Source organism: Gouania willdenowi, chromosome 19 (assembly GCF_900634775.1).
Source record: "Gouania willdenowi chromosome 19, fGouWil2.1, whole genome shotgun sequence".
Lineage (NCBI taxonomy): Eukaryota > Metazoa > Chordata > Actinopteri > Blenniiformes > Gobiesocidae > Gouania > Gouania willdenowi.
In genome coordinates, this window is record NC_041062.1 from 4,702,418 (window position 1) to 4,728,572 (window position 26,155).

At 38.1% G+C, this 26,155-nt stretch overlaps 2 protein-coding genes across 3 annotated transcripts in view; both read left to right on the forward strand.

Annotated features, from left to right (window-relative positions):
* The first annotated feature begins 1,764 nt into the window (after positions 1–1,764).
* On the forward strand, positions 1,765–4,410 carry rpl38 (ribosomal protein L38). Its single transcript, XM_028476618.1, has 5 exons — positions 1,765–1,804; positions 2,001–2,027; positions 2,548–2,608; positions 3,803–3,925; positions 4,339–4,410. Exons 2-5 carry the CDS (start codon positions 2,025–2,027, stop codon positions 4,362–4,364), a joined length of 213 nt encoding a protein of 70 aa, XP_028332419.1. The 5' UTR covers positions 1,765–1,804; positions 2,001–2,024; the 3' UTR covers positions 4,365–4,410.
* Positions 4,411–5,959: 1,549 nt separating this feature from the next.
* ttyh2 (tweety family member 2) overlaps positions 5,960–26,155 on the forward strand; it is a 68,293-nt gene continuing 48,097 nt past the window's right edge. For both annotated transcript variants that reach the window (XM_028476275.1, XM_028476276.1), the window contains exons 1-2: positions 5,960–6,422; positions 23,851–24,023. In XM_028476275.1, the coding sequence (XP_028332076.1) occupies positions 6,294–6,422; positions 23,851–24,023 (302 nt within the window). In that variant the 5' untranslated portion in view covers positions 5,960–6,293. The remainder of the gene's footprint in view (positions 6,423–23,850; positions 24,024–26,155) is intronic.

Here is a 26,155-nt window from a genome sequence, read left to right on the forward strand (position 1 = left end):
CAGCATTAACAGGCAGTAGCTACAATGCGTCATACAAAATTCACGAGGATTTTACTTTAGAACAACAAGAAACGTAACAATGCAATTTTGTGTAACATTTTACACATTATGATGTCATTAGCATGAATAAGGTGTCGTGATGGCTGTCATTAACTGACTTTCGCTAACTTCAGACATCTTTGGAGCTATGTTGGCATTTTTTGGGTTGGGATCTAGTAGGGTTAAGGGTTACGGGGTTAGGGTAACAAATGAAACTTAATGACAGCCTTCATGACACCTTATTCATGCTAATGACAGGTATCATGTCATAATAATGACAGCATAATACAAGCCTTTATGTATAAAACCTCAAGTAAAATGTTAACCAAAATTGCCCCGAAATGGCTTTTGAAATCTAACAAAAACTTGTTTTATCTTGAAACGAGAAGTAACTGTTAAAAAAAAAAAAAAAAAAAAAAAAAGTTTAGATCAATATGATTAGGGCCAATTTCAATGCAGAAAAATAATAGAATAAAGTCGAAATGTTGAGATTAAAGTCAAAATTTAAAAAAAAACTAAAAAAACAAAAAGTCTAAGATTTTCTAATAAAGTCAAATCTACAGAAGCTCTGTGGACTAGGACCAATTCACCATATACGACAACAGTCTCCATCAAAACTGGCCCTAATCTGTGTCTGTAGCTCCTCAATAGCCACAGACAGGACTGACACTAATTACAGCTGCTCGTACCAAAGCCAAAACGACAGTCTTCAAAGCCCTTAAAAAGATTACAACGCAGTGTTTATGAACTAAAAATCAAATAATCTCTTTGTTATTAAACTCAACTTTGAAGTATAGTTTAACGCATTTACTGATAAACAGCATTTTTTAGACGGCCACGATCAACGCTTTGTTGTCATGATAAAATGGCTCTCGTCAGTTTCCGTAGATTTTGGCAAACCTTCGACTTTTATCACGATATTGTATTTTGAGTTCATTTCCGAAATTTTGACTTTAATGTCGACAATATTTATCAACTTTATTCTAGAAATTTCAAGTTTAATCTTGAAATTTCAACTTTATTCTCAACATTTGGACTTGTTCTTAAGTTGCTACATCAAAACTGGCCCTAATCGGTTTCTGTAGTTAATAGATTAGGATTTAAAATGAGCTCCATATACATGAGTAATAACACTCAACTTACCTAATAGTTCAGTGACACAGGTGGAGATGAGACTAGACCTGCAGTTCTTCTCCATCCAGAAAATGGCCTGATGGTTCCTTACGAACTGGAACAACCCACCGGGAAAGACCCTGGACTTACTGGAGAGATGAATCTCTCTGCTGTATAGAGATTTCACTCAGGGTATAATGGTAGAGACTGGTTGAAGATTCACAACTACACAAGGCATCTAGCATCTACTAATAAGCAAAATAACTTACAGTTTTCTAGCATCGAACCTTTTGTAAATTGTTCATTAATTCAAGTCAAATGCAGTACATATGTCACCTTTAGAGACACTAAATTGTGTCAGTTAATTAGGGTTGAACATGTATTAACTACATGGTGTAGTAAGTTTGTATTAGGGTGCTATCTATGTTCGTATTTTAATGTTTGTATCACGTGAACTGCATCCTACAACTTCCTTGTGCTAATTTTTACATCTAAGGACATAAACTTAATTTTAAATGAGCAAATACTGGCAATTTTAATCAAAACGCTACATTGCCATGAACATTTTTGTCCTTCTTTGCTTTCCGTACTTGCTTATAAATACTTTTACAACCGGAAGTCCCGCCCTTCTACATCCCCTCTCTGGCCGACTGTAAGTGTAAGCTAATGATTCTTAGTAGTGTTCCGTATCAATCGCTATCAATCCTCTAAATTCACTTAATGTACTACAGTTGTGTTGACAAATTATCATCAATGAATGTTTAAAGTGTTAAACATGACACATATAAAGTAATTTCTGTATTTTCTCTTATTAATTTAACCGATTGTGTTTAATCTCCGTCCCGCAGCGTCCGGTCCGCTGATACGGCAGCATGGTAAGCCTCACTTTTAACTAGGAGTGTTTTATGCTTGTATTCTGTTTGTGTTATTTGGAAGTGTTTATATCCAAGTATGTGCTATTTGTATAGTAGTAGATCAAACTACACAATACAGGGAAAGAGGTTGCTAAGTGGCTAGCTGGTGCTAACGTTAGCAAGATGCAGCTAGCCAGCGATTCAACCAGGTTGATTCGGTGTTTCGTGTAAAAATGGATTTCTAGACACCTGGAAGCCTCTATAATGTGTCGGATTGAATGATTACTAGTCAATACTTTAGCGTGTATTTGAGGTAATGTACGATTTAATCGTCAGCAAGAAGTCCAAACATCACAGGCTGACGTGCTGTTGATGCATTCACACTCTTGCAAGAATAAGGATGGACCTAGTGCTGATTTTCGGCTTTTTACAGAATCTTCAGTTCCACCGGTCCACGGACATGCAAACTTTAATGATTGTGTCCTCTGGGTTGTGATTGTCTGAGCTTTGTGTTTACATTGTCTGTTCTGATCATCCACAGCCCCGAAAAATAGAAGAAATCAAAGATTTCTTGCTGACAGCAAGGAGGAAGGATGCCAAGTGTGAGTGTTAAAATCTGGGTCCACAATCTGTGAAGTATAGTAATCTGGAGCTACGTCTTAGTTTTCCATCTGCTATAACCAGTTTAGGAGTTTTGTTTTCTGGTCTTTATTTAGAACGAAGTATTAATATTTATAACGCTGCATGTGTCTAATCTGGATTTTTTTTTTCTCCCAAACTAATTTTTGTTTTGTTCTTGACATATGTCAAAGATAAAATGTTAAATTTATAAATAATAAATCACAAAATATTGCATTGTCAATTTCTACCCTGAATCTAAATGTTGTGTTGTTTCAGTTAAAATAAAGTGTCTATAGTTCCGGACCCGAACTTCTGTCAAACCTATATAGTATAGTTCTGGCACTTCCTGTGCCCATGTGCAGTTCCAGCACTACAGGACCTTTTCTACAGAAGCGTAATATGTCTGTTACCACCGCTTTAGGATGGCTGAGTGGTTTAAGGTGCTTGACTCTAGGATGCTTCCTTCCACTGATGTGGGTTGAAATCCCACTTCTGACATTTTTTTTCCCCTTTCATTTTAACATATTTAATACAGCAAATCACACCTTTAAAAATACATATACGGGGAAAAAAAGAAGAAAAATTATGGTATTTCCTGGGTTAGGGTTAGATCTACAATAAAACTGACGAAACTATAGCTTGAAGAACGCGGGTCCGGCAGTGACGGAACTACCAGCATTCGACTTACTATGCATGCGCACAGGAAGTGCCGGAACTATAGTCAGGTTTGTCTGAGGTCCGGGTCTGGACCAATAGCATCAGCCTAAAATAAATGTCAGAACGGCTAACAACTATAGTTTCAAGATGTGTATGATTCAACTTTTGTTATTGATCAGAAAATTATGGCGATATTAGTCAGTTTCAAATTGCAAAATATATTTAATTGGCTCCCGAATACATAAATAGTTTTTGGGTCAAAAGCGCATCGTCCCAACCCTATTTATTAGCTTCAAGAATTTACTTGAAACATGTCAAACCAGATTCCTGATGTCTGTTTTTAATCCGTATTATTCAACCTGATGATAGACATCCATGTTTTATTTTAGCAAATATGTAAATAGTTTAATTTGCTTCTATAAAAGCCCCCAGTTTGACATTTTCCAAACCTGCTGTATAATAATTGTACTGAAACATTTGTGGCGTTATGTCTAATTGTTGTCTTTGCTCTCCCTCAGCCGTAAAGATCAAGAAGAACAAGGACAATGTGAAATTCAAGGTGCGCTGCAGCAGGTACCTGTACACCCTGGTCATCACAGACAAGGAGAAGGCAGAGAAACTCAAGCAGTCGCTGCCCCCAGGTCAGTCAGACCACAATCTGCTCCAGGAGACGGTTATTGATTAGGGAGCAAATACTTTCCCTGTTTCTAAATCATCTAGACTTTAGGGTCACACATTACTTAGTATGTTTGTGAGAAGATTAGGTTTGTATCTTAATGTGCAAAGGTCTTATTCCGCTCATATTGATGATGCTTTTTTGTAAAGAAATGAGGGAAAAAAACTTGAAACTGGAGATTGGCCAGTGTGTCCAGATATGTTCTCGTAATCTAGATCAGGTACATCCAGTTTAAAGAAAACTTTAGATTTGCTTTGTAGAAATAATTGTTTGGGGATTGACAGTTTGATTAATCAGCTCCCATCTTAAGCTCTGGAATAGGTTGTGTGTAAAGTTAGCTGAAATATGGCTCTAACCCTGATTTTCATGTTTTCACAGGTCTGGCCGTCAAAGAGCTGAAGTGATGTGATGTGATGTACAGAAGATTGTAATAAAAATTGGAAAACTAAATCCTGTTTGTGTTTCCTCTAATGCCTCAGATGTTTTATTTTCAAGTTGTGACTCATTAACTCTGCCAATATTGGATGTTTGGCATTTAAAGAGCATCTTCAAAAATAAGCACCTGAGCAATAATCAGAACTAAATCTAAATCTTCCACAAGGTGTCACAATTGAGCTAAAAACAAGAAGTCAAGAAATAAATTTGAAACTAATCACAATCAATACTTAGTGTCTGGCCGGCCTGCTTCTCTTGATCAGATATTCATCATTGATCTATGTTGGATTGAATTTTTTTCTAGCGTTATTAGTTTAAATGACATTTATTTTTTTTTCGTCAACATAATGTAATTGTATGACAAACATGCACTTTCAAGGATGTTTGCATTGTAGATATAAAATTGTCATTGTTCCCAAAAATAATGTAAATGTGATGCAGTGTAAAATGATCTATAGTGAATATACATATTGTTAGCATTGTAGCAGTGGTTCTGAATTAGAGGGCCTGCCAGGATCATAATAAAACCAGATTAGTCATTAGCGCAGTGGGTCACGACCCCAAAGGCCTTTTTTTCCCCTTCTAATATTAGTTTTTGATCATGTTTATGAAAGTGTTCCAAATACAGAATAGCCATAAGATTAGTGTGCCACTGCATTTTTATGTTAACTAGATTTATATTTGAGACGTTTAAGGAAGCCCACTCCTGCTAGTAAAAAAATAAAATAAAATATTTGTATAAAATCAATGAGATACTAGGCTTGCACAGTATTTAAGCGCTTTACATTGATATGCATTATTCTTTTACTCCACACACAGTGGTGGTAAGCTACTTTGTAGCCACAGCTAAGCTGTGACAGACTGATAGAAGTGAGGCTGTGTTAGTGCAGCATTAGTCCGTCACGCACACGAGGCAAAATGACTTGGATAAAAGCGGGATTCAAACACTCAACCCTTCGGTTGTTGGATGACCCCCACAACCAGATTTCTTTTTATTTACTTTTTTTTTTTTTTTTTTGGGAGGTGGGGAGGGTTCCATAGTTATTATCCCCCACCACAAAGTGGAAGAGGGATGTAGGTTTGGGCTCCCTACGTCTGAGTTTAAGATAGGATAACCAAATTTGGCGTGTGGCTTCAGGGTATCAATACCTTGGAGTTCGAAAATGAGAAGCACGTAATTATTTTTTTCCTGAGTTATTGCCCTTGTTCTGTTTTTTTTTTTTTTTTTTTTTGTTGGGGATGTTGACTGTGTTGTTTGATATTGTATGTGATGTGTTCTTGAGAAATACATTTATTTATATATATATACCAATTACTACATCTCAGGCGACCCCACATGGGTTCCCGGCCCCAAGGTTGAAAAACACTGCATTAGCGATACATATTGAAAGTATTTATTAATATTTGTGAAATGAAACAATCACGTTCCATTTATATTCTACAACCTTGTGATTGTTTTAATTGTCCACAGGGGGGCAGCACAGTTCATGACACACTAAATTAGCGTTTTTCTATCAGACCTATTATTACTACACGATGCCAGCCTCTCTCAGTCGGATATTAACACCGTGCAGGAATGAAACCAATTACAGCCGCTTCCTCTGTCCGTGTCCCGGGGTCGGTGTGCGTCCGTGTTGGTGTGTGGAGTGGTGACACGGACGCTGAGTGACTCCTTTAATCCATTCCTTTTCTACTGGTTTATTAAACCCACACTTTGTGGCTCCTCCAGCGGGACTTTGTGCGTGTTTGTTTCCCACTCCCCCGTGTCCGTGTCCTGCTCCGAGCATCATGCCGTTGTCGGTGCCTTTGTCTGCGGGCAGACTTCACTGAGGTCTCCGCTCCAGCACCGAGAGACACAGACGGAGCCCAACTTTTAGATTCTCCTCACCGGGGGAGGGATGTCTTCGACCCGGGCGGATTATATAGCGCCCTGGTGGACTTACTGGCTCCATAATTTCCCCCACATCAGCCTGAGGTTTCAGCCCGTGGACAACAGCTTCCAGCCCGAGGATGGGAACTACCAGCAGGTCAGTGGGGACGGGACAGGATGGAAACTGGGACAAGCTTTCCCTTTAGGGTTGTGGGTTCCACTCTGGATGTTTTTCTCTTCACTCATTCATTTTTAGACACAAGTAGAAAATTGTCCCTTAATGTGTTTTATCCATTTAAAAAAAAAAAAGAATGACTAAAGATTTTGAATAATCCTGACCCATTTTAATCCAAAGCCACGCCCCCTTTGTCCACAAATTAGCTGACACCTTTGTTATTGATTTATTTATTTTTATTAATTAGTCCTGATCAATGATTGGTGTAACTGCTAACCGGATATCATCATTATTATTAGATGGTTTATTACATTAGGTTAAGGTCAGATAGACCTTTATTAGTGCCACAGTGGTAACTTTTGGTTTGTTACAGCTGCAAAAAACAAAATAGCATTTTAAAAATTGGGATTAAATCAATAAAGTATTAATAAAAAGAACAGATTAGTAATGTAATAATCGTTTATTATCAGTAATAATAATAATAATTGTGCAACAAAAACAGCATCAACAACATATGGCCACGTGTTTACAATGTTTATAGACACAAACATAAATAGTAATACATCAATAATAAGTCAAATATAATAATACATTTATTTAAAAAAAAAAAAAAAAAGTGTCCTGATCCAGTATTGAAATTGGATATTGGTCTGATATCAGAAAAAAGTAATGGATTATATTGGCCTGCATCTAAAATCTACAATATATGTTGTTTTTATTGGATTTATTGAGGTTATTTTTCACCATCTTCTCATTTATTTTTATATATTGTATTCAATTGTTGGATATTCTTATGCTTAAGGTTCAAATGCATGTTCCCCATTCAATTCTTCTCTGAGTAAACTTTTCTAACATTTCACGCTACAAAATAATTAATCAAAGTATGTATGATTTGTGATTATATCGGAGTGATATCAGTATTCGCCAATACCAAGGTTATACGATGGGTTTTGTATCAGAATTAAAAAAAAAGTTGTATTAGGACTCCTTTAATATGTAATAAATATAACATAAATACGTATTATTAAAAACATGAACAACAAAATCACAAACTGAGAATCCAGGTAAGAACACACGAGATAAATATCACATGTGGTGGCATTGCTGTTGACTTTTGCATTGAATAATCTGGGAAATCTTAAAAAATTAAACCCCAGCTCAAGGAAATCAGAGATTATAATGAAATCATGTGAAAACTGGATAAAACTAAACAAGTTAATAACACATTCTTCCCAATACATTGGGGAGCTGCGAATCATACCAGCCCATTGTGTGTGAACTGTCTCCAGGTAGTTAACGCTACTTGGCGACACAATGACCCACAGGTTTTAGTGGGTTGTACAGATACCAGGATGTACATTTAAGGTTCGCTTTTAGCACAGACCGACATCACCCCTGAGATTCAACGCGCTTACCTTTAACTCTGACAGGAATATTTCACACGGATCAACTGTTGGATGACTAATAACCGGCTTGTGAACACATGTCAAGCTCAATTAATGTTTCATCATTTCACTCTTTAAATTTTCAGAGGTACAGCATAACTTCTGTAAGTAAAAGTAGTTGTATCATGGTGAGATCGGAGGGAGTTAGTGGATGTCGCATCTCACTATAGGAGCCGCTGTTAGTCTTCCAAGAGAAAAACGCAAAAAAATCGGGTGACTTTTTAGGGTGGAATGATCAATAAGTAATAGGGCTGTTAGATATTCTTAGCTTTTTGCCAAGAATCAATACGTCAATATTGTTCATTAGTAAATTTCTGATAATAAACGATGTTGTGGCGTTTTGGATGAGGGTTTATTATGTCAAGGGGTTTTGGGGAACAGATCTTAGAGGTTAACAAGCCTTTGTAAGTACCTCAGTAAGTCCTTTCAATACTTAATCAACTTTAGTAATGGAAAAAGTTAATATGTTCTTTCAAACATATCGGTTTCTTAATATCAGCACAAAAGTTGATCTTGATGCCAACTGATGTTACATTTAGGGTGCCTTCACATGTACTGTACCTCTTTGGTCTTCACCAGACTTCATTTACGCGGATAGTCTGGTCCATTTGCGGTAGTGTAAAGTCAATTTGAAGTCTGGTGCGGACCAAACATGTCCAGTCCACTGTAAAGTGTAGGTCTCGGTCCGCTTCAGTAGAACCCTGGCGTGGTTTTTATCATTTGAGAAAGCAAACCCGGACCAAATATAGCAAGTGGGGCCACAAAAAAAAAAAAAGAACCAGGAGGTGATGTTGAAACTCAAACATCATGGGGACAAGGAAACGCAAACAAAATGCAGTAAATGTGTGCAGTAAATAAAAACATCAGGGCCGCAAAGATTTGGCACTGCTCCATTTTTTCTCAACGACGTGTTGTTTTCTTCTTTTTCAAGCGTTGACGTATTACACTCAGGTGAAGAAGAAAGCGGCGGAAGTATTCCGTCCAATAGGCGAGTGACCATTTTGCCCATGTGACATTTTTTAGAAAGCTTGGTTTGCTTGGCAAAGAGCAGTGTGAAAGAGAACCAGACCAAATTAAAATACAACAATGTTGCAGGTTCACCAGCTGAACAGCACCAAGTCTACCAGACTATATACTGTATGTAAAAGCACCCTTAATGAAAATAATCGCCCGAATAAAAATGGTGGATTGATAATATTGCCCATCTTATAGGGTGCTTTCACACCAGTTTAGTCCCGTACTTGGTCCGAATGGGCGGAGGACAGGTGATCATTTCATCACCTGGGTTTGGCTCCGTTTGAGTTCAGAGCACAACTCCTGATCCGCTTCTGGCGGAGTTCCATGAGCTAACTGCTTGAGGTGGCCGCTACTAGAGTAGAGATTTCTCTAGGAAGAAACAGGAAGACAGAAATCTGAAGAAGAGGCTCTCAACAATGGGTCAAAGCGACCACTTAAGAGTGCGGAGAAACTCCTAACTTCACAACATTCAACAATGGAGCAGCATTAAGTTGCCGTGCTTTTGGTAGTTTTAAATTCCCCTGGTCCATGATATACTAGTTACCTATTCGGAAAAGTTCATTGATGACAACACAAACATCCAGCCTGATGCAAACCTATTTGTGACATTGCGTGTGTTGCCTGTCCTTGGTGAGCTGCCAAGATGAACCTTCTGTTCTGTGATCACGGTCACTGTAAACGACTTGGTTATAAAGTTTATGTGATGTATTGATCTTGGATGTCCTTGTATCGTTGTGAAGCGGTGATTTATTACTTGAATTATTTGTTGATTAGCACGTGACTAATTTCAGCGTGAATAATTCATTGCCGACAGTTGTTGTTGTGTGTATTAATGGAGATTAACTTCTAGTATTGGCTTCATTCCGCTGTCTCATACATCAATATTGGATGCTTTTTTGTGTTTTGTGCTACATTTAATTAAAAAAAATGCTGCTCAGCTAAGCTTTAGTTAGTTGCACGAGGTTGTAAACACTTTTCAGTTGAAGAAGTGCTGAATCGATGCCTGTTTGAGCATTGAGCAGTACAGCCATGCTTTAACACAGGCTTCATGCTTTGTCAGGAGAATTGGACTGTGGACAGTCCCGGTGAACCTTTCTGGCTTTGGGTCATTGACTGCAGAAGAATGTAAGGGGAGGAACTCTCACTGTCCATTGTCTACTTTTCTGTAGTAGTTGTAGTGATAGTAGGCCACTCATCCAATTTGTGTCTTCTTCCAGAAACAAAGCTCGTTATATTCAAACCTTTAATTAATTTATATTACCCTGAAGGGTTTCATTGTGGCATTTATTTTAAATTTTACTCTGCCACAACATTAACTAACTGCATGTTATAGGCACATCACATATTTCTACAATATTTTTAATTGTAAAAATAGTGGCTGAATGTGTAGCTCTCATGGTATAAAGTATATAAGTAGTACACAATTAATAACAATAGCTAACTTAAATAACCTGTTTGGTAAGTTTAACGGAGACATTTAAATTTGAAAATGAAAATCAGAGACGTTATCTGTTTGTCTTTGTGAAAGATCCATTTGAAGAATTCCATTAGCTTTAGGTCACAGTTTGAGTAATATGTCAAGTCTTTGCATGCACATGATATTTTCTGTAAAAAAAAAACAAAGCAATATTTAATTCTTTAAGCTTCGGGCAAAGTCCACTTTCATTAAAAGTGAATGTAAATATTCATTCCGACACCTGCTCAGCTGTTTAACATTGTCTGAAAATAGTGCTAGCATAGTCATATGTGGCCTCCACATGTTATTTATGTACATTACCCTTTTCCTAGTTATCAGCTATGCTTGACATAATCATTTCCACGGATAAAGCAAATATGTATAAATGCACGCTTAACCAAGCACAGAAAATGGTGTCCAATGTGCCGAAAAATGTATGCTCATGCTTCAGGAAAGCCCCTGGAACATCACTGCTATGTTGTAGCGTAGCATCATGCCTTAGTAGTGAGGAGTAAAAAAAGCTTTAGTATGAAGGGTTTGAGGTCACAGGAGTGTTTGCTTCAAATTAATGGAGTTATTTCAGGTTGTGATGCAAAAGTCACATTAATTACACACATTAAAGGGTAAATAAATACATTTTGTTTGGTAAATGGTGAAAAAATAACAAATCTCAAAGTATTAAAGCACACCTTGCCTTGGACAAGCTGGGAGTGATAGCTTGTGTCTTGTTATTACTGTAGCTTAGAATGATATGGGCCAAATGAAAGAGCCACAGACAATTATAGGAGGAAACTCTTCAAACAATGGTTCTGCTCCAGTGGCTGTTCCTTCCTGCCACAGTTTTCTTTCTCAAGTGCTTCCCCTAACCAGCTCTTCAAGGGCTTTTGTTCCGTGGCTTTATATTTCTGTTGAATGGCAATTTATACAATGTCCTCCCATTTTCTTCCACTGATGGATAACCTTACCTTTTCTGTTTCATTGAATCAGTCTTTAAAATAAATCTTCGAGTTGTCACTTACATTTTCATGGAAATGCAAGTTTGCTAAAGTTTCCCTGTCTTTTATATTTTTTCAATAAAGTTCTTGATTATAATACAGAAATAAGGATATACTATTTAAAAAATTACACAACCGTTTTCACATCCATAGTGTAAATTCTTCAAGTTTTCTCCTCATCAAGAAAATCAATCTTATTCTGTTGGTTTTTGTTACTAGTTTCAAAATTTCCTGAATTCCCCACATCCGTGTCGCTTAACACTTTTCCCGTTTTGTTCCAGTTTCATCGTCTTTCTGTGTGTTTTGATTACTTCATTGGCTATTCGTGCCAAACATGTTAAATAGGGTTTAGAGTCAACTACTGTCATTAATTTTACATTTTATAAACTTTAGATGATTTACGAATACAAGAGGATTACGTTAAAATCATGCAAGATTACGTCCTGAGAGCTTAACAAGCCAGTTAGCTACACTGCTAATGCTAAGTCAAAAAAGTCCCATGGAAAGCTTTATTTGTAAAATCTTTAATAATCGCCAACTGGCAAATACCCTCACGTTTTGCCCGCAATCCCGCTCTGCCCTGTGTTTGGAGATGTTTCTGCCATGATGTGTCACCAGGTTAAATAATCACCAGTTAAACTATTACACCATCGGCTAAACCTGGCTTTGCGCTTTTTTTTACATTTGATAATAATCTTAACCGCTTGTTTATCACAACCCATTGAAGACACACTTCAGATGAAGCTCTGCGTTCATTTTCAATCACAGGATAACATGATCACTACTCAAAGTGTGACACCTAGCGCAAGATTTTGAACGGGATTATTGCCGGAATTGGACATATTTGTCCATTTATCACATTTTCTAGACATTAAATCTCCCATTGTCCATGTCATATTGATGCCCAATGTTAACTGAAGTTAGAGAATATAGATTTTTTCATTTCAGAACATGGATTCTGTTTATTACGTCAGTTTTTCGCAATCACGGACAATCAGAGGCCCTACAGTGATCTTCCATCTAGACTGTTGGATTTACTCCATCTTTAGCAATCTTATCAAATTCAGTGTCTTCTACTTTCTCGAGGCTTTATAAAACGTCCACATTGTCTTGTTTACCACGTGCAGACAAAAGAATACCCTCTTGTCCCTGCTGACGCTCCAGACGGCCATTAGCCTCAATCTGTCTCCATCCTGCTTGAAGCAAGTGATTAGCTCCACCTGATTGGTTTGATAGTATTGCTGAGATCTGGAATAATAAACCAATTACGTGCTTCCCTCATACTGATTTAGCAACATTTAAAGTGGATTTGACAGCTGTGACACATTCCCATTGGATGTTCCTGTGTTAGCATTAGCAGCCCTGTTGATAATCAACAGTATCCTAAAATGTTGAAGCAGGTCAGAATAAATAAGACTGCTCATTCGGTAAAGTTGAGTGACCTGTGACAAACGGCCTCCAGTGTGAGCAACATCCATGTATGGTAAGTGTAGGGGGGTTGGGCGCTTTTGTTGTGGGGGTGTAGCATCATAATCACGACCATCCCACTCCCCTGAGGGAAAGGTTTGAGCTTTGGGTTCAAAAAAGGTGTCAAAGCAAATAACAGGAATGCACTTCATCCTGGTTTTGTGAGCACAGAAGCAGGGACTGAAGAAATGAATGATATGATCTCAATTTTTTCTTCCTATGTAGGAGCAACAAAGTGGTGATGGCACTAGAGCTGCAACGATTCCTCCAGATGCTCGAAAATGATAGATGAATTCACTCTGCCCGTTCATCTAAAATTGAGCTTTTAAGCTGCAACCCTTGAGAATTTTTTTTATTAGATAAAATCATAGTGTATGCCTCATTGATCAAGTAAAAACACTGCTTTGCACTTGTCTCCGCAACTCCACATTCCACGATGCAATGCACAAAAATGTCAATGGAGGGTTTTCACCTATGTCAAGTTACCCGTAGTGACCCTGATGCGGGGCCATATTGGGTAACTGTCCGAAACCACAGAAAAGCTCCTCAAAATGCATTATAGATACAATATAGATATGGCGACTTCCGGTTTGATGACGCGCCGTGAAAAGCCTCTATAAACAGAGTGTTTACAGTGGAGATGGAAACAAACTTTCAAGCAGTAAGTTTGACCTTTTTTCATTTTTTTTTGGAGTAAATTATGTTGGATGGCCTACACCAGGGGTGTCAAACTCATTTTTGTTCAAGGGCCAAATACATAGCTGTTTGATTTGAAGTAGGCCACAAGTTATATGCAGGAAAACAAGTCCACATTTCCACATTATTGTGCCCTAGTTTACAGTTCTATGTATACTTAAAATACATGTACAAGGAAATGACAATATCCAAGCAACTAGTGATAGATATCAGTCCCAACAGGACCTTCACTTTAAATTTCCTAGATTTTGTGACCAATTTCTATTTAATTAAGGGCAATATTATGTAATAATTTGAGGAAAATTGAAGATTTTTGTAAGAATTTAGTTGTTTTCATCTGTTTAACCTTACAAATGACCAGAAAACGGAGCCCCTGCAAATATTGTTTTATTTCATTTTACACAATGATTCATGTTTTCTCTGTAATTTTTACTTTTTCCTTCGGGCCAAATTGGATGCTTCAAAGGGCCGGATTTGGCTCCCGTGCCATGAGTTTGACATTTGTGATCTACACTATGATTTTATCACATAAATACTAATCAGCGTAGCAGCTTTAATTCAGCTTATTGTATTCTATTGATTGCTCTGTTAATAAATGAAATCACCAATAGCTGAAGCCCTATAGGTCGCTCTGACTTTGCTTTTCTAGCTCACGTTAAAATTCTCCTTTCCTTTAAACCTTTATTTTGAGTCTTCAGATGTTTTCCGAAATCTCCTTAACAAGCAGCTCCAGTGTCAGCACTTCTCTTGCAGTCGAACGCTTTTAAAGCCCCTTCTCCCTCCCTTCCTTTCCCCCCTCTTCTCATTCATATCCCATGGGTCAGCTAGCTGGGACTTAATGGTGTCCCAGCTGTGAACACGAGCAGACCCAACCGAGTGCACTGTGCCGTAAAGGCTCCTGGTCCCCGGGGCATTCACCCGAGTGTGGGAGTGGGAGCACGGAGTCCGACTGGGAGTTGGACTTTGCTTCATTGCGATGCCACTTCAGCCTGTGTGTCTCAACGTGCTTGGCAGCCTCACCCTGACAGGTCACAGGAGTATCATTGGGTAAAGTGCTGCGTTGGGCCCCGAAGGTGCTTTCAGCTTATTAGGGGAGGAAATGGGAAGAATTTGTGAATGTTGCTTTAGAGCAAATCCTCGGAGCAATCCTTTTTGGAGTGTTGGCTTTGAAAGGAAAAATGGGGAACTGGACTGTTCATTGGGTGAAGTACTTGGCACGACTCTGTAATGTTTGCTTCAGGGTTCTTTTTTTAGGCCAGAGAACAGGGAGAGTTCTGAGTAACTAAACCTGGAAATTTGCTGAAAGCAAATGTATTCAGTATGAAAAACTGTTCTCGATTGACTAAAATGTATTCCAATTTGGAATATTTTGTTGTAAAAGACTGACAGCCTTCTATGTATTGAAACATGGCTTTTAAGATTCAAATTTTGCTATTGGCTGAGAATGGTGAGTTGTGATGTTTTGGTGGTTTCTTACATCACCAACTAGCACTGTTGGCCACACCCCTCCAATAAAAACTTGCACCGGTCAAATCTGGTCTGAGTAGGTTGGATTGAGAGAATTGTGAATAGAGAGTAACAGTGAGTATTGAGTAGCTAGTTAGCATAGCATAGCTTGTTCTTTGGTGATTTTACAGAATAGTCTGGCCATGTCTCAACTGCTCCAGGAGCCACGCCCATATGTTTAGTTACTCTTTAAAAGTCCAGTAACAGTATCACGCTATTTTTCACCCCAACAACATAGTATTTGAGGTTTATTTTCCCAATTGTTTTTTGGAGTTTTAGCCTCTGAAAAGTCACTTAAATGATGCTTCTAAAAACAGGCATATGCATGAAGGCCCCAAAGCAGCCTGACTTCATACCTCGCTCTGAGATGGTGATCACCATCGCAATTTTCTTTTGCTATCCACACACTCTTATTGTTTTCAGCCAAAAACTGCACAATTCAGTAAAACCCAGCGGTTATTGTGAGTCTGACAATAACACTTAATAAAACGGTGTGCGTTTTTCACATCAGCAGCGGAGTCAATCAGCTGTTTCAGATGTTTCAAACACTCACCAGAGCTGCTAAGACGCTTTCCTGTCATCCGCACATATTCTGACCACAGAACGAATAATAATTAATATCACTTTCCACATAAATAGACTTTACATTTAAATTTCCAGTCCTCAGAGATGTTCTCATGCCTGCACACAGCTGGCAGACACCTGCTGATAGAGGAAGTGTCTTCATATTGCTTAGCGTGCAGTTTAGGTTTCGGGAATCCTCTGTTGCATAAGCTAGCAGACGCCCTGTAACAGATGGAGGTGCTTTCCATCGTTGTCTATTTATCATTGTGACCACTTGTGACCACTTGGTATTCAATGGAAGTCAAACATAAGCCATACTGTACATACCACATCTGTCTTGACACAGATGATATTTCCATTTCTTTTTGTCTCGCTATGGCTTGATATTCAGATGTATTTCTCGTCTTACTTTTTCCATCAGGAAGAAAATCCTACAAACAATAGCTGGGCCTGGATTCACTCAGTATACATATTTTTCATTGTATTACGTCACCGTTTATCTCTCTTTCCTATCTGTGCGTCACCATTCCACTCCAGCTTTCTTCATACCTCACATGGGATTTATGTATGAAATAAAAGTGCCTCATCCAGTGGTCATTGGGTCATTCCCCTCCTCAGGTTGCTAATGTCTCATTATGCCTCTTGGTTTTTTCTAAGGCTGTTCACATGGGGACAGTCCCAGACTCGGCCTGAATGTGCAATGAAAAACAGAAAACTGTAAGATTTGACTTAGTTTGTGTTCAAACTGACAGGAAAGCCTTGTCAGTTACAAGAGCTGCTTGTTTTTGATGCGATATAACTTAAACAAGCAGTAGGGTGAACAAGTAATGTAGGAACCTTGTGTACAATTAAGCCATAGCTGTTCTTCGCCCATTAAACATGTTAAAACTGTTTTTTTTTTTTTTGTGTGTGTGAGTTTCTACTAACATCCACACATGCCTGCCCCTCCTCACTCCTTCACATCTATAGATAGCAGTTTTTCATTTACTTCTGGTGTTTTGAAATAAGTCAACTTCTTTGACCCACTGCAGAATCCAGTTGGTTGTTCACACAGGGCCAAACAATCTGGACCTTTTGGAGAAACAAATCCTAGAGTGGTTAAACCAAGCTAGGACTTACTGGTGTGAACGCACCCAAAGGTCATTTATCCTCTTCTTCTCAACAGCATTCAAATTTTACTTCCACTTGCTATATTCACTCACACTGTATGTCCAGCTGCGTTTTAGATGATGATGTCTGATGTTTTAACTCAAGATTTGTATTCTTTTTTACAAAACGAGTATCACACCTAACCTCTTTGGTAATTGGTCAAACCTCGAGGTAGAATGATAGATGGAGATAATGGTCTCAAGATAACAATAGACACACGCAAACACACCCCTTCCCGATATCACTCGTACCATCAATAATAGATCTTGTGGCAATATACCTTCAGTAGAAAGTCTTTTTCTCTATAGTTCACTATGTGAGATTTCCAGTGCTCACATAGTTTCTGAAATACACAAAGCTTATTTTGAAGTTTCCACATCTTAGTACATTTATTTATATCAGTACAAAAGAAAAAGTTAGTTTCTTTGGTAGATGAACACAGTGTCTGAGTTCCAGCCATCTAAATACCTCTAAAAGTATCAGACTGCATATTTAAACTGGCATACTTTAAGCTTCATACGCATCTTATAGAGCCTAAAGACTTTCAACCACTATACTCCAAATTTAAAACATCAGAATATTTAAAAGCAGGGACACTAGATCAAAGCCCTCCATGTTGGTAGGTGGCAATAAGTGTTATTGGCACAATATTGTAATTGTGCCATATTGTTCCTTTTTTTTACATAAGGGCTTCTTTGGTAGAACTTAAATACTTGGGTCTGGATCAAACCTACATATGTGAGGAATATATAACGGAGGTTCTTCCGTTGCTTTCAGTGCCCACTTATGATTATTTGTACGTAACAGACGTCTTGAAGCTTCGGTTGAAAATGGAACTCCTGTGTTAGGTCACTGATGTGTCATTTCTACTAATTTTGTCCATTAGTTTTCCTCCGGGGTAGACCTCACAGATTCAGTATTTGGGGGAAGTTGTTGGATTATGCAACAATGCAGCCACAGGGCGAAGTCACCCACTATGGGAGTGTAATGGGAGAAACTGGGACATGCACTAAATCTGTTGACGTTATCCATGCGGCTGCGCTGCCTGGGCTCTCCTTTTTTATAAATACATATGCATGGAGTCTTTTAGCTATTTGTTCTCTCGTGGTATGCCTTCATGCTTTGATCCACCCCCTCCTATCTCATGTTCTCTCTCCTCATCTTCCCTTCCTCACTCTGTCACCCCGTCTTTGTCTTTTCTTGGACTGCCTCTACTCTCAGCTTCATCCCAATTCCTTTCTTTTCCCGTTACTTCGCCTCCAGCCTCGTGCTAACTCCCCCCTCCTAGTCCATGGGGACAAATTGAGAGGAAACAAAAGAGCGAAGGCAGCAGAGCATCTTGAGTTAAGTAAGGAGAAGGGTGATAATACAGTACATCTACACTTTTATGATGAAAAAATACTGAGACCTAATTCAAGGTGCAGTTAAGTTGCCAGCGAACCCAATTCAACATTTGTTTTTTATGGTGAAGTGAGTGTGTGCTCAGAGATCAATGGTGTTTTGAAGAAAAAGGATGGTTTGAGAATGGACGTTTGAATCTTTGTGCGCAGTCTGTGTGTGCATCTTCACACTGAATGGATGCTACATAATTCAGAAGCCATTACTTTACACTTTGCCTTTAAAAGGAAAAAAGAGGAAAGTAAAGAAACAAAGGAAAGACTGTTAGGGCTTTCGATTTTCAGTATTTACGGAAAACGAGCTTGAAATCTCAAAATTCAGTTCCTGAAACACAAAATGTGATATGATTTTATTATTATTATCTTTTAAATTTATGCATATAAAGTCAACTGAGTTTTTTTTAGACAATATACATTTACAGTGTATATGTCTATGAATGCGTAGCTGAGAGGTAAAAGTCAAATCTCGCGCAGAATCTCACAACAAAATCTCGCGATATGACCGCTTTCACTGCCTAAAATTGAAATAGCTATGAAACACAAACTAAAACTCTCACCTCAGTGTTTTGGGACAATTTTCACGCATTTCCATGATATTTCTTACCATAAAACGGGTGCTTGTCAAATCTCACGCTAATTTTGGCAGCTGGTAATCTCACATGATTTCTGCACATGCCTTTGTCGCATTTGTGCAGCGTAGAAATGTGAATTAATTAGACTCAATCAATTCACTCAATTACACTTATTAAGCATGTTTAACTTTGGCATGATTTGGGGAAGTTGTAACGAAATAGTCAACTGACGATACAATATGAAATATGATGTAGGTCTTACAATACAAAATACTCACGGTACGATAAAAAAAATGGAAAAAAAAACATAAAATATCAACATAGAGCAACAAATGTGTAACAAATCTTTGTTGATGAAAAACAGTTTGACTGCAAACGTTGAAGTTGTTTACTTGATTTTATTCGTGCATATCCGAGTAATGACGATCAAACAGAAACAAGAGGGAAATGGGTAAACAGAAACAGTTCAAGTCGAAACAAAAGACAGAGGTCGCTTTCTAAACAAATACATTTGCAAGCTTCTTTTGGTTTCTTGCTTATCTGATTGGTAATCCATTGTTTTCGAAGGAATTCTGAGATTGATACACCATGAAATGAACACAAAGAACAGTAAACAAACTTTCTCAGCTTGCACTGCTCTCTTTCCCGTTTCTGTTCCATTCCCTTTTCCCTCCGCGCTGCCCTGCTCCAAAGGAATCACAAGACAGGCATGGCAGGGTGAGCATGCGTGTCACATGCTGCCTAATTGAAATAGGCTGTGGTAATTTCCCTTTTCAGACGTCATCCCCCTGCCAGCTAACCTGCCCGTTACCATGGCAATGCGAGGGGCTGGGTGGCCCAGTGTTTGTACGTTCAGCGGGAGTTTACCCCCATTTTTCCTCTCTAGTGCGCATTCCCAGGCCGTATCCCACCCTTCCCCCGAACGTATCCCATTATCTACCTGCGACCCTGAAATCTCCGTCTCATTCACAGCATTCACCTCAATTACTCTCAGTTTGTGGCAAGTCTGATTATTTAAAACCGCACCCAACCACTTTTCCTTTGTCTCACCTTGGCACACACAGTTATCCATCTGGTTAAGTAGGCGATTAACACAGCTTTCAGTCTAGGCCCATTAAAACTAAATTTCACCTAATTTTTTACATTTTATGCAAGATTTCTTTGGAGAGCTGAGTAAAATCCAATCTGAGAAGCAATCTTTTACACTTGTGGTTGCTCTGCCCCTTTAGTGACACCACTTTTTTTTTTTTTCTCAAAAATTACAAATCCAAAATGGAAACATTATCATTGCAACAACAACAAAATAATGCATGAAGAGTTTGGGTACTTCTTTAATCGATTGGCTTCTATGAATAATGCATTGTCCCACTGAGACAATAACACCTCATGATGGATGTGATAAGTGCTTTTTATCTTGTTCCGCATTTGGAGGGCGAAAGTGATTTCTGGACACTATCCTGCCAATCACAGTCTACAAATCTCTTGGTTATTCACACATTTATTTAAGACCTTCAACTAGATAAATTTCCCTTGACTTGTCAAAGCACATATACTTATTCCCTCCACGGAGATGTGAGCTGTGCTGTAAAACGAAGAGTCTGCCCGTCTCCTGATTTATGGCCCTGAGCGTGTCCAGAATCAGCGCCATTACACATTATGACCACAGAAAGGTGAAGTGAAAAACACTTTTCTCTTTATTACGGCGGTGTCAGCAACTGTACTTTTGTCCTCGAGTGGCCCTCAAGTTGTTCAATAGAAAAATACTATTATTTTAAGCTTTACTGGTAGGAATGAGAGGCAACATAGAAGCGGCAGATGCAATAAAAAGCCATTTAAACGCACACCTGTGGAGGTCGACATGTTTGACAAACTGTGACGTAGTGATTCATCAAGGAAGTGCTCCAATCACGTAACTACTTCCACTTACTCTCCTTTTATAACAGGGACGTCAAACTCGTTTTAGTTCAGGGGCCAAATATGGAGGAGTTTGATCACAATTGGGTCACAGATTATAGGCAGGAAAAACGAGTAACTGTGCCCTAGTTTTCACTTCCATGTATAAATTATATACAATTATGTATGTAAAGTATGTGAGGCACCAACAATATCAAAGCAATAAGTAAAATATATCAGTCCATGCAGGATCTTCACCTAAATTGCCTTGATTTTGCCACTAATTTTTATTTCATTTGGGAAAACTTTGTAGAATATTTTGGGGGTTGAGCAGATTTCTAGAAAAAATTAGAGTTCTTTCAACAATTGAGTAAAAAAAAAAAAAAAAAAAATTGATGCCCACTCACATAGAATACGCATTGGAAAACTGTGAGCCCAGAAAATATTGTGGAGTTTCATTGAATGTGTGTATTTGGAGGGACTGTATTTGAAATCTACAACGGAATTGTACTTTTGGATTTGGCCCCCGGACCTCGGGTTTGATTTATCAGTTTTATATTAACCACAATGTGTTTCTATTACACTAACCTCCCCACACTTGCCCACACTGTTGATAGACTCCCACCCAAAAAGACTTCTATTCTCAGGGTTTGTGTCTTCAACAGTCCGTGATTTACTTGCTAACTTAATTTAGCCATTAAGGCCCCTTAGGAGAGCTCTTCTTCTCTGCTTCATTGTCTACTACGAAACCACAGAGTTGGAACTGTGGCCCCCTGCGGTCACAGATTTTTTTGGTTTGGGTCACAACTGTATTTATTTTCTTTTGGTAAACAAAAGAAGGTATAATCGGCATCTTTAACTTTTCCTGATTATTTAGAGCAACCAAAAGCAGCACAAAATGGCATTTTGACTGAAAAAGATGCTAAATATTCTAAAAAGTAGGCTGATTTCAAATTGTCCCATTTTTAAAAGTTAATGAAGCAAACATGTTGCAAAATAATGTGTTTTTGTGTCCTAATAAGTACATTTCAAAGGTTTTAGGCCACATTTGTGAAAAAAAAAAAAAAACTCTTTAAAAATGTTTTCATTTTTTTGTATGTGATCGCCAATTGACTGGAATCTTCAAAATGGCAACTTCTCATATAAAGGGATATTAACTATATTGTAGGCTGAAAATTTAAGTACATTTGTGAGAAAAAATAGAAACAAAGTTGTTTATTGTTCCGCTTTAGAGCGATCATCTATAGTCCATCCATGTCATCCGTATCGCCTCAAGGACGTGTGTGACTTTAAGAAAAGACAAATTGTGAGTGTCACGTCATCTAAGTGTGTTATTGGTTTTTATGGCTAGAAAGCAGAACTTGATGTACCTTTGGAACAGAAGGTAGCCTAATGCTTCCAGTGATCCGATTCATAGGATGTATGTGAAATTGTAAAAGTTAGACCTCTAATATAATATTAGCACGTGGTCTTCCATCATCCCTGGAGTCTAATCCCTCTACTTTACTCACGGTACGTGCAGAACAGATGGCTCGCCACTAAAAACAGTTTAAGAGAAAACTAAAAAGGAAGAACAAAAGGGGAATAAAGTGTCCGGACTTGAATAAACCCATCTGCTCACAGATAAAAACAGAAAACATTTGAGGCCGTTTTTGACAGTCATGTTGATATTTCAGTCGTTGCACTCATCCCTCACATAAGGTGGATTTGGGGCTAAAATCAGGATGGAATAAGATGCAAAGAGGATGGAGACAGGCTCCCAAAATGCAATCTGCTTTATTTTATCATCAGAGCTCACACAGTGTGACTGTTTTCCTAATGCTGCACTAATCACAGTCACTGCTCACCGGTGGTCGAATGATGAATATGTTGCCATGGATAATCTCTCCTCATTAAAGTTTCAATATCCTCCACTTGTCATGTGATCTATGGTATTTTCAGGTGATGATAGGATGGATAATCTAATAAATACTGTTGAAGTACTTTAGCACAAAACAATAAACCGAAGACGAATGGGTAGAAGTGTTTTTACTTCATTCTTAAGAGGATTATTTCCTTAAAACACCAGAAAAGTGTTGAGAATTGATGTTTTTGGGGAAAACACAAGAAACCACAGTAAGAATGAAGTAAAAAAAAAAAAACTGCAATGCATCCTTCTACGGGACTCCACATCCCACAATGCAATGCACCAAACCTTTGTGACATTGCCAACTGGAATATTTCAATTTTGTGAAGAAAATGCAATTGAGGATGCAGGTGCTGGCCTGCGTTGCGTCATCAATTACTGTATTAGCATTAGCCTAGAATCAACTTAGCATTAACATTAGCTGAGCACTAACAATAGCTTCGCATTAACCTAGCATTAACATTAGCTTAGCATTAACATTAGCTGAGCACTAACAATAGCTTCACATTAACCTAGCATTAACATTAGCTTAGCATTAGCTTAACATTAACTTAAGATTAGCTTTGCATTAGCCAATAATTAGCTTAGCATTAACCTATATAAGCTTAGCATTAACTTAGCATTAGCCTACCATTAATATTAATGTTAGCATTAGCTTAACATAACTAAATATTAGCCAGTCATTAACTTAGCGTGAGCTTGGCTTTAACCTAGCATTAGTTTAGCATTAACCTAGCATAAATTTAGCCCTAATATTAGTTAGCATTAACTAATTGTTAATTTAGTATTTAACTTATCTATGCAGTAGCATCAACCGAGCATTAGCACTAACCTATCATTTACCTAGCTAATTACTTACTTGTTAAAATTGGTTTTAAATTGTGGGAGTAGTTTGAGGACATGTAAAAATAATACCAGTATAATGAAGTATAAGGATAATAATAGTGATAACAATAGTGAGGATGCCTCCTGCATTCCCACAATAACAGTTTTTACAGTGGAGATAAACTTTTGAGCAGCAATTTTCCACCTTTTACATGCATATTTTTTTTCGAGTAAACAATCTTTAATTTATTGATCAATGAGACCACCAACACTATGACTTTATCTGATAAACAATTAGCATTTTCAGCAGCTTTAAATAAAAAAATAAATATGTATTTACACTTGCCTGAAATAAAAAATACATTTTGATGAACATACTGTATATAATTGGTCAATGTTCCGGGTTTGGAAAAGCTATTTGATAAGAAAACATGTATAATCCCAAAGATATGAGCTGGTGAGCTTCATCCCTGTGTGTGGGTATTCTACACGTTCTAACTGGTCCTTTCTCACCCTCTGCAGTCGCTCATATTCCTGGGCTGCGTGGCGGCCGCAGGACTCGGCCTTAACCTCCTGTGCTTGGCCATCTACCTGAGCTGTTTGTGCTGCTGCCGCAAAGAGGAAGAGGAGGACACGAAGAAGCCCAACTCATGCTGCGTCACGTGGTCGGCTGTGGCGGCCGGACTCCTCACTTGGTGAGAGAACTCACACACAGATAAAGGCTGTGTCCTAAAACCCTCACTATGCCTTATGGACTTCCACAAAGGGTGCACTTGGGTTAAGTGGACCTCGGGTGTAAAGTGTGTAAGTGAACAAGTGTGCTGAAAGGATAGAATTTGGACAGTTTGTGGTTACGTCATCAATCATGACAGCAAAATATTGAAATTAATTAAGGAAAATAAAAATTGCTTTCCTTGTTAAAACAATGCAAATAAAAATGCATTAAAAAAAAACAACATTACTCATATCCTTGTGTGGAAGCATTTCACTGGCCTGTGAAAAGTTGGTCATTTTCTGTGATTAAATTGATTTTTTACTATTACAACTAAGAGATTTGGTCAAATGTACATAACATAACTACATGTACCAAAGTCATTGTAATACAAAATTTATTTTAATATAATACATATTACATAAAATGAAATAATTGATACCTTATGCTTATTTACACTTGAAAATATACATATGTTTTTTGCAGTTTTTGCTGCCAACAGGGTTTATTGTGAAAGTTTGTTTGTCATCGATTTATTTATTTTTTTAATTGTGACGTCCCACGCAAAAGGACGTATGGGTAATTCCCTTCATTGAAGTTTGCTTGCGTGCATGCTTCGCACAGGTGTGCATAGTGGGTGGAGCTAAAGCACACTTTGTACGATCGGGACACCCTTCAGCGGGATCAAGTCTATGTATTGGGAAGCAGCCAACGTGTTCGAATAAGGCTGTTTTTTTGAGAAGGGTCTAGCTGCAGCTGCAGCCTCTACAAACCACGCTTCGTACAAACCACGTCCCCTAGGAAATACGCCCTATTGATCCCCCTAATCCAATACCTGGACATGTACCTTTACACTAACCTCAAACACTTCTGCCTCCACTTCCTCGCTAAATTTGAGGTTACATTGAAAAATTGCTTGAATGGGGATGGTTTGTAGGGGGCGTGGTTTCCACCATCGCACATGTGGGCGTTTTTTAACGGCTCAGTGCATTGTTTACATTGAAAAATCGCTTGCGTGGTTTGTAGGGGTTGTTGCCTGTACTGTACTGTCGTTGGGTATTATTGGGGTTTTTTTTGCTCATATTGTCCTCGGAATCACTCTGCATTCCAGTTTGGGATTGATGGGATGCTCCTGGATTGTATTTTTATTGTTGATATACTCTGTGTGTGTTACGTGCCTTATTCTGGAGATATTCATCCTGTATACCTGACACTCCACTTTGTGAGCTTTCTTAAGCCTCTGCAGATGCAAGATTAGCTTTTTTATCATTTTCCATTTTTGATCCAGCTCCCAACAATAACTGTGGTTAATATAGTCTTTATTAAAACATTATTCCACACTAAATGAATATTGTAGCACACGTGCAGAGACAGAATCCTGCCTCGTTTCTGTTTCTAACCTCGCTGATTAATACGACTTGCATTAGGCGCATTGTTGTGACGGGGGACAACTTGACATGTGCGTATTGTCAGCAGTCTAATGGAGGCATGGAAGTGTGCGATTGTTTGTTATTCACGCAAGCAGAGATGGATGTTCTTTTTCAAGAGACTGAAATTGAGAACAGATGTTGGAGTGGCATTAACATGTAGTTTACAGAGAACACTCAAAGGAGGATTAGGGAGAGATCTGCTTCTACTCAGCATGACGGAAATGACAATTTTTACTTAAGGATGACATTCACACTTGGAGGATGATATTCAGAGTTTAGTTACACTATTTATACGAATGAATTCAGTTTAAAACACATTGATTAACAACACAATGAAAAACATACAGTAAACGCACAAAGATGAGGTGCTTTATTGACAGTATCACCTGTGTAATAAAACGGCTCCATTATATGTGTAAATTGTTGTGCTATTATAAATATGCAATATAATTCATTTCTGGGTCATTTCAACACATTTTCAGGACATCCCACGCACATGGATTTAAAAAAATTCTGAAATTAACTTTTTGAGATATGGCCAGTTTAGTGACGGGAGGTACTGTATGTTGATTTTTTTTTATTTTTCTTCCATTTTCAGCTTCTAATATCTCAGGAACTACATCACATAAGAAAGTGAAATTTGGTATAGTAATGCAGCCCCACCTACTCTCTCAGAATATATAAA

Excerpts from the sequence above, each read along its gene's own strand:
- rpl38 (XM_028476618.1), top strand. Across the intron at positions 2,609-3,802 it reads AAGGAGGAAGGATGCCAAGT|CCGTAAAGATCAAGAAGAAC; the intron begins GTGAGTGTTAAA and ends GCTCTCCCTCAG. Across the intron at positions 3,926-4,338 it reads CAAGCAGTCGCTGCCCCCAG|GTCTGGCCGTCAAAGAGCTG; the intron begins GTCAGTCAGACC and ends ATGTTTTCACAG.